Source organism: Benincasa hispida, chromosome 10 (genome assembly GCF_009727055.1).
Source record: "Benincasa hispida cultivar B227 chromosome 10, ASM972705v1, whole genome shotgun sequence".
NCBI classification, from domain to species: Eukaryota; Viridiplantae; Streptophyta; class Magnoliopsida; order Cucurbitales; family Cucurbitaceae; genus Benincasa; species Benincasa hispida.
The window spans coordinates 47,148,947-47,158,412 of NC_052358.1; the positions used below are offsets into that span (position 1 = coordinate 47,148,947).

The 9,466-nt window shown below is 37.4% G+C and overlaps 1 protein-coding gene across 2 annotated transcripts in view; it reads right to left on the bottom strand.

Moving 5' to 3' along the window:
* The window catches only part of LOC120089385, an 86,301-nt gene extending 78,229 nt beyond the window's left edge, over positions 1-8,072 (bottom strand). Inside the window, exons 1-3 of one of the 2 annotated variants that reach the window (XM_039046836.1) lie at positions 7,741-8,072; positions 7,494-7,667; positions 6,507-6,602 (exon numbers count right to left, since the gene is read on the bottom strand). In XM_039046836.1, the coding sequence (XP_038902764.1) occupies positions 6,507-6,602; positions 7,494-7,667; positions 7,741-7,851 (381 nt within the window). In that variant the 5' untranslated portion in view covers positions 7,852-8,072. Of the gene's footprint in view, positions 1-6,506; positions 6,603-7,493; positions 7,668-7,740 lie in introns of those variants that run through there. The other variant, XM_039046837.1, reaches the window with a different exon arrangement.
* Positions 8,073-9,466: the final 1,394 nt, after the last annotated feature.

Genomic DNA, 9,466 nt, shown 5'->3' on the forward strand with positions numbered 1-9,466 from the left:
TCCTACTACTGATGCAGCTGCTTTCGTCGCAAAGTCATCCAGTGCTGATGGTGATAAAAAAACCCCACCTGTTCGTGAACATTGTAAGAAGCTTTGGCATACAAAGGACCAGTGTTGGAAATTGCACAGGAAGTCTCTAAACAGCAGGCGACGACAGTCTCATGACAAATCTAATACTAGTCATGCCCTAGTAAATGACTCAGTAGATGAACAGACTCAGAAGCAATCTTTCGTTGACAGTAAGCACAATTTGAGTACGGTTGGGGTGAGTGCAATTGCACAGTCAAGTAATTTCCCTTCTTTTGGCCTGATTAGTATAAATGGTAAAAAGCCATGGATTATGGACTCAGGGGCCACAGATCATCTTACGAGTTCTTCAGAATTGTTTATGTCATATATCCCAAGTGTTGGTAATGAGCGTATTCGCATTGCAGACGGGTCTTTTGCCCCTGTTGCGGGGAAAGGCAATATCTCTTCGTTTAACGGTTTAATTCTGCGCAATACCTTACATGTACCTAAAATATCGTATAATTTGTTATCTGTCAGTAAAATAACAAGAGATTTGAAGTGTAAGGCAATTTTCTCACCTGATTCCATTTTGTTTCAGGATCTGAAATCGGGGATGACGATTGGCACTGCCCCGCACGATAGGGGACTATACTTCCTTTCTGACGAAGCTTCCTCTAGAAATGATCATCAAACTGGGTTTATGTCTTTAAATTTCTCTGTTTCTGAACATGATGTTATGTTGTGGCATTTCCGTTTAGGACATCCGAATTTTCAATATATGAAGTGTTTATTTCCACATTTGTTTCGCAATGTTAATACTTCTTTAAATTATGATGTGTGTATTCGTGCCAAGCAACATCGTGTTTCTTTCCGATCTCAGCCTTACAAACCCTCGAGTCCGTTTTCCCTTGTTCACAATGATGTATGGGGTCCCTCACCAGTTACTACTTTCACTGGAAAACAGTGGTTTGTCACATTTATAGATGATCACACCCGCCTTACCTGGGTTTTCCTCCTTACTAACAAATCTGAAGTGTCCTCTGTTTTCCAACAATTTTATACAACTATCGAAACTCAGTTTAAAACAAAGATTGAGATTTTATTAAGTGATAATGGGCGAGAATTTGTCAATGCCTCCTTCAGGGATTTTCTTGTTTTTAAGGGTATTGTCCACCAGAACTCGTGTGCTTACACTCCGCAACAAAATGGAGTAGTTGAGCGTAAAAATCGGCATCTGGTTGAAGTAGCCCGGTCCCTTATGTTATCTACCACTCTTCCATCATACCTATGGAGAGATGCAGTTCTCACTGCTGCCCACCTCATTAATCGGATGCCCTCTCGTATTCTTAATCTTCATACTCCTTTAGAATTGTTTAAAGAGTCCTTTCCAAATAAGCTCGATATGTCTTGTGTTTCCTCTTCGGGTTTTTGGTTGTGTTGCTTTTGTTCACTCCCATGGTCCAAACCGCACAAAATTTACTCCTCGTGCTTAGAAGTGTGTCTTTGTTGGATATCCACTCCATCAATGTGGATATAAGTGCTATCACCCGTCATCTCGTAAGTACTATGTTTCCATGGATGTCACCTTTCTCGAGGATCAGTCGTTTTTCCCTGTTAGTCATCTTCAGGGGGAGAACATAAATGAAGAGACTAACTGGTCATCTTATGATATTCCTTTAAAGTCAGCTTCCATTCAAACCTTGTCTAACCCTAGTTCTGAGCATGATAGTCTGGTCCTTACTACCAACCAAGTCCCTTGGAAAACTTACTATAGGAAAAATCTCAGGAAGGAAGCAGTGTCACCTGTCGAACCAGAACTGCCGGCTCTAGTGCAGGAGTCAAACCTGCCATCAAGTCCAGGTACGTATATTCATGAAATTAATGATGTTGATATATGTATGGAGACTGATGAAGGCAGGCAAGACAAGGGAGAAGGAAGCAATAATACTGAAAGAGTGACAGAAGGGGAAACTGCAAAGAATGAAATGATTCTTGCTAATGATGAAGTGGAGGATACTACTGAAGTTTCTGATACACAGATAGTCGATCATGGTGAGGAGCCTAGAGAGGTGAAAGAACGTGATGCATCGCTTGATCTTCCTATAGCTCTAAGGAAAGGCACTCGTTCATGTACTAAATACCCTATGCATAGTTACATGACGTATAGTAATCTGGCATCCGAGTTCAAAGTATTCACTACTAGTTTGGATACTGAGGTGGTTCCAAATGACATAAGTGTTGCAATGACAAAACCAGAATGGCGGTCTGGTGTTATGTAAGAAATAAGAGCTCTCGAAAAGAATAGAACTTGGGAACAGGTGGCTTTACCTGAAGGGCACAAAACAGTTAGATGTAAATGGGTGTTTACAATAAAATACAAGTCAGATGAGACGATTGACCGATACAAGGCTAGACTCGTTGCAAGAGGCTTTACTCAAACCTATGGAATAGATTATTCTAAAACTTTTTCACCTGTGGCTAAACTTAACACTATCCGAGTGCTCTTGTCAGTCGCTATGAATAAAGATTGGCCTCTACACCAACTTGATGTTAAAAATGATTTTTTGAATGGGGAACTTGAGGAATAAGTCTATATGAGTCCCCCTCCTGGGTTCGAGAGTCAATTCAAAAACAAGGTGTGTAGATTGAGGAAGTCACTATATAGATTAAAATAGTCTCCAAGGGCCTGGTTTGACAGGTTCACAACTTTTGTGAAAGCACAGGGGTATGTTCAGGGGCATTCTGATCACACTCTTTTTATAAAAAGATCGACATCAGGGAAGATAGTTGTTCTTATTGTCTACGTAGATGACATTGTTTTATCTGGGGATGATGATGCAAAGATTATGAGGCTCAAAACAAAGATGGCCCGAGAGTTTGAAATTAAATACCTCGGAAAGCTAAGATACTTTCTAGGAATGGAAGTGGCTCGCTCAAAAGAAGGTATATCAATCTCTCAACGAAAATATACTCTGGACTTGCTAAAAGAAACAAGTATGACTGGGTGTAAACCTGTTGACACACCAGTAGAGTACAATGCGAAGCTCAGTGATAAGAATGATAGAGTTCCTGTTAATAAAGAAATGTATCAGCGGTTAGTCGGGAAGTTGATATACTTGTCTCACACAAGACCTGATATTTCTTATGCAGTAAGTGCTGTGAGTTAGTTTATGCAAGCTCCTTGTGAGGATCATATGACAGCAGTTGAACGTATCTTTCGATATTTGAAAGGAACTCCTGGTAAAGGCCTAATGTTCAGAAAAACCGATAAACGACCTGTTGAAGCCTACACTGGTTCTGACTGGGCAGAGTCTGTTGATAGAAAATCGACGTCTGGGTATTGTACGTTTGTCTGGGGTAATCTAGTCACCTGGAGAAGTAAGAAACAATGAGTTGTTGCTAAAAGTAGTGTTGAGGCTGAGTATCGGGCCATGAGTCTAGGGATTTGTGAAGAAATTTGGTTGAAGAAAGTATTATCAGATCTCCATCAAGATAATAAGCTTCCAATGAAATTGTTTTGTGATAATAAAGCTGCCATCAGTATTGCAAATAACCCAGTTCAACACGACAGAACTAAACACGTAGAGATAGACAGACATTTCATTAAGGAGAGGTTGGACAGTGGAAACATATGCATCCCTTATATTCCTTCAAATCAACAAGTTGTTGATGTACTTACAAAAGGGTTACTGAGACAAAGCTTTGATTATTGTGTAAGCAAGTTGGGCCTTGTCGATATTTATGTTCCAACTTGAGGGGGTGTTGAAAATAGAATTATTAACCTAGAGACATTTATGTAATTGTGTAGACCCCTAGGGTTTTCTACTATCTATTTATACAGTGTGTCCCTGTGTATTCAGTATATCAGATTAAAAAGAATAAGAAAAAGTCTTTATATCGTGGTTTTTCTCCTTATACTAGAGTTTCCACGTAACTTTATTGTTATTCTCTTCTCTATTTTTTATTTTTAACAATAAACTTTCTTGGAAAATATTACAGAAAAACAGCTTGGAAAGAACAAATAACAGAAATAGAAAAGAAACAGTAACTAAGAGACACTGCCCTGACTTTCCAGCCAATTCGAGAGGGTTGGTTTCCTCTCCCTCAGCTAAAACATTCCTTGCCTAAAAGCCTCTCCCCTGCCTTTCTTATATAACAGCCCGGTGGTCCCTCCTTCCTCCCCAAAATAACTGGATGGTGGTCCCAAAATCATCCTTTCCATTTATTTCCCACTACCCGAATCTTCTCCTTCCACATCAGTAATTTTCAATGGTTTTCCCTTTTTACCCCTCCTATATGTGTGAATAATTGGAGGTCTAACAGCAACACAAACAGAAAGCTACCTAAAACCAAAAAGAATGATGCAATCAAATTCCCAAAGTTCAAGCAACTTCTACACATGACACCTCAAATCAAATTTTTTTTATTAAAAAAAAAGAAGAAGAAGAGAAACCCTCTACAACTTAGAAAAAAAATAACCCATTGAAAAAAGTTGTCGAAGAACCAAAACCAATACCCGTAAAGAAATAAAAATCTCCATGCAAGTCAAAATAAATATATCAGAGAAGTCAAAACAATATTTTGCAGCCAAGGGAGGAAATTCACAACGATGAGGAACTTCTTTTGGGAAGGGACCAACGGTAGTACGATGGAACTTCTTTTGGGAAGGGACCAACGTTAATAACCTAGCCAAAACATAATGAGGAACTTCTTTTGGGAAGGGACCAACGATAATAAGATTAATCATCTAGTCAAGTGGGATTTGATCTTAAAACAGCAACAAACTTATGGCTTTATTGGCAAAATGGGGATAGAGATTAATTCATGAAGAGGAAGCTCTTTGGTGCAAAGTAGTGAAGAATATTCATGGGAGTGGCTCTTATGATTGGCGTACTTCCGGAAAAGTGGGAAGAAGCCTCAGAAGTCCTTGGATAAATATCTCTCGAGCTTGGTTACAAGTTGAAAATTTGGCTTCTTTATTCTCGGCCGAGGTACTACAATTTCTTTCTGGCATGATAATTGGTTGGATTCTTCTTCCTTGGCTACGTTGTTCCCAAGATTACTCAGAATTACTTTGTTCTCCAATGGATCGATTTCAGATCATTGGGATTCGGCTACACTCTAATGGGATATCAATTTTAGAAGACTTTTAAAAGATGAAAATATGCTAGATTTTCAAAATCTTTTGACAGTTTTAGATGGTAAAAGAGTAGTTGAAAGGAATGATTCCAGAAGATGGTACTTGGAAGTTTCAGGTGTGTTCTCTGTTATGTCTTTGTTTTGGCTTCATCTTCTCCAATAGATAACAAATTGTACAAATCTTTATGGAAATCAAGCTGCCCAAGGAGAGAGAACATCATTATTTGGAAGATGATTTCCGGGTCTCTTAATTGTTCAAAGACTCTCCAAAGGAAACTGCCAAATCACTCGTTGTTGCCCTCAATTTGCCTTCTCCGCATGAAGGATGATGAAGATTGTCAGCGTACCTTCTTTGATTGTATTTTCTCTAAAGAATTGTGGAGAAAGCTATTTGCATTGTTTAACCTTCATTGGGTTTTATGTAGTGATTTTAAGAAGAACGTGACTCGACTTTTAGTTGGTCCGTCCTGCAAAGCACGTTCACATCAATTGTAGATTAATGTTGTCAAAGTCATTCTTTTAGAAATATGGTTTGAAAGGAATCAACACATTTTTCAAGACAAGTCACTAATCACTTCATTGGTTAGATCGCTTTGAGACTGCTCAAGTCAAAGCTTCCTCATGACGCTCTCTTTCCAAACTTTTTGAGACTACTAGAGTCTTTTTCATTTCTCAATAAAAAATGTGACCCTTGTTCAAACAATAAATAAATAATCTATTGCATACATGAGATCAAGCTTGTAGGAATGCTCCTAGAATATCATCGTTTAGAATGTTCCAAGCCTCTTTAAGAACTCCATTAGGTCGGGGGAGGTTTATTGGTCCCCAGCTCAGTAACTGCTAATCGAAGAAATTTCTTCTTTGGTGAATGAGACATTCTGACAAATTGCTTTTTCTAATATCAGGAGTGTCTAAGCAAACTTGCACACACTTGACAACTCAATTGATCTCAAAGAACAACTATTGTCCCTACTACATTCGGTTGCCAAGAAAGATTGAAAAATTTTAAATCTTCGGTGGCTAGATGCCACTCTTCGAACTCGTTTGCTCTCAACCATATTTTGTTGCCTATCTCAATCACCATTAGGTAAACCTATGGTGGTTCATTACCTCTGTTGTATAAAAAACCATACGAGCTCTAGTGATTTAACCTCATAGAATATTAATCAAAAAGTACTTAAGCATATAACTTCAAAAATATATCTTTACCGCCAGATTGTTCATCCTGCTACTTCCTATCGTCGTCGACTTAACATATGATCAAATATTGAATCTTCACCATAGAACAAAATGTAATACCTCTCTCAAAAGGTGTCAACTAAGGATACATATAAAAATCATTAGAATAAGCTACTGACCATGTGAAAAAGTTCTTGAAATGAGGAGTTTTCAGCTACATTGTCATGCGCAATGGTTCTTGCAGCCAGAATGTATGATTGGACCTCATCCAAACACTGAAACCAGCAGATGAACATAAATCGTCAATAAATAAAATGGTAATATTATATTTTTAACAAAGAGAAAAGAAAGTAACATGTCCAATAAATATTTTGGAAGCTCGCCCTTTTCATTCATACTATACCTCATAAATGAAAAGTGAAAACCCAATTTTGTCAAACAATTATAAACTCTCGTGTTCTTTTCTTATTAGTCTTTTGTGTTTCTTGTTTTCATTGGGGTGATATTTCCTCTGTGCTTTCTTTATTTTCCCTTTTCCTTTGCTTTACTTTGTTCTTTCTCACTCCCTATATGAGTCAATATTGTTAAAGCACAAGGCACAATAAAGCACAATAGTCTTCTGGTGCTTGAGCACAATACACCAAAAAAGATGTCGATTTCTTTTGTGAGGCGCACCATATATAAAAGTACTACATAAAAAAGAGAAAACATAGTTGACATCGAAATACGAAGGAAAAAAATATCACCCTAAACACGAGGAATTTTGTATATAGGCTTAGTAAATTTGATATTTTTAGTTCATAAAGAAGGAAACCCTAATTATTACTGGTTTTTCTTTAAATAAAGCCCCAAGGCCCAAAGCACAAAAGGTGCATGTCTAATGTGCGTCTAGTAGCGCACCCCTGAGAGCTTTTTAAAGCACTGATAGGAGTATCCTTTCACTATTTCATTTCCTTGTGAACAATTTCATCTACTTTCAAATGGAAATTCGTATATTGTCTAAATAATAGTAAGAGAATTCTCATATTGTCGTGCTTACAAGCGGAGTAACAAAAGAAAATGAATTAGTAGCTTAACAAATATAGTATTGTTACATAAACACTAAAATGGAAAACATTCAACTTTTCGAATATAACAACTAAAGCATACAAAGCGTGCAGGCATACCAGATAAGAGCTCAATTTAAGAGCTTTAGTTTTAAGTTCAGGTTGTATAGATAGCGTGTGGGATCCTATTTTGACTTCCTGAGAATCTAAAGCCACCCTTGATTTCTCGTTCGGTTTCTTAAAGAGTGAAACGGTATCCACGAACCAAGCATGGTTGTCGTCCATCTTTTTCATCTGAAAAGACACTGCCACAGTTACACGTGCACTGAAACACTAGTGTGCAAGATATGGAAGGGGGGAATTTTACCAGTTTCGGGGGAAGTTCCGCAGAAGAGAGGGATACATTTTCGAGCTCAGTAAGAAGTGGACGGAAAGGATCCCACCAAAGAGACGAATCGACAGAAGTGGAGGTAGCCATGCCAGAAGCGAGAAACGAGAAAAGTCCAAGGTAAGAGCTTGGGAACTGAACCCTAACAAGGAAAAACAGAAAATGTCTGTGATTATCTCTTCTTCTTTCGCGCCTCTTGAGTTTCAGAGGGCTTCAGCAATTGCCATAGAGCGCTTCAGAAGATGAATTTTTAGTGCATTTGCTTTCCCGCTACCTATTGCAGTGCATTGAAAATGTGTGGGCTTAGGTTTTTTCAAAATATGTTAATTTTCTGGTGCAGAAGGAAAACTTTTTTAAATGAAATTGCTAAAAAATATTTAAAGATAGATATAAATATTAATTTATCGCCGTCTATCCACAAATAGATTATGATATTTTACTATTTCTTATGTTTGAAAACACCTCTGAGTACAAATGGTTGGGATTGGTGTCTTAATTCTCCTGGTAGTCTCGTAGTTTGTAAACACTTTGTGAACATATTGTTATTAATAAAATAAGTATTGTTTTATAAGCATTTACTCAATCTAATAAACTAAGATCCGATGTTATTTTATGTAACTTAAGTATATATGTGGAGATATACAAGTGGATCATGCCTTAAATAATGACCTAAATAGTCTGTATTATAAGAATAAAATAGGGATACTTTATCCTAGTAACACTACAGATACGGTCCGCTTTATAGATGTTACAAGTGTTGTAAAGTACTACAAATGGTCTGATCCTCTCCATTCATGTAGAGAAATGCGAGCGAGGTAACCTATACAAAGAGTTTGTATAAGACCGGACCACGAAATGATTAGTCTCTTTATATAACGTCGTTGATAATTGACTTACATTTCACTAAAATGACCATAGATAACATGACCTTAATCCTGAGTGAGTTGGGAACTCCGAGGACAATCCTTTGATTTGTATGGATGAGAGTGGTCAGATTGTCAATTCAATAAGCCTACCATTTTGGGGATTCGTCTGATTGGGGAGCTGGGAACTCAGCTACACAAGACGGAATTCATTCCTTCCCCGAAGCAGGGATAAGTAGATAAATTGCTCCCTTAAGGGCTGATTTCGGGTCTTGAACATAGTGGTCACACCCTCTCTTGGCCCGAGAGGACTTAGTCATAGTAAGACTATGACTTATTGTTCATTAAAGGAATCAGTGGTACTTAAGGAGTTAAATGTAATTAAAGTGGCAAAACGGTAAATTGACCCAACTGTATTTACGAGCGATTTGTGAATGGTCATAGTACCATTGATTGGTCATATGGATACAGAAATATATCTATAGTGCAAAGAGTGCAGTTATCAGTCTTTGGTGGAGTGACCAACAGTTAACGGATGGTGGATCTCGTGATTAAAAAGTTTAATCAGTTATTCACATACCGTTGGAGCTTCAAGTTACAGGTCCATAAGGTCCATTTAGTAGCTCGATAGGTTCTAGTTGAGAATCATATTTTGGGTTAGTTTGAAATGTTCAAATTAACAAGAGGAAATTCAATTATGTGTGATATAATTGATTTGATGTATTAGATACATTAATTGGAGGAATTAATATAAATATGATTTATATTAAATACCATAAAATAGAAAAAGAATTTTGGTTTATATGTTTCATATGATGAAATATTAAAACTATAGATTATAA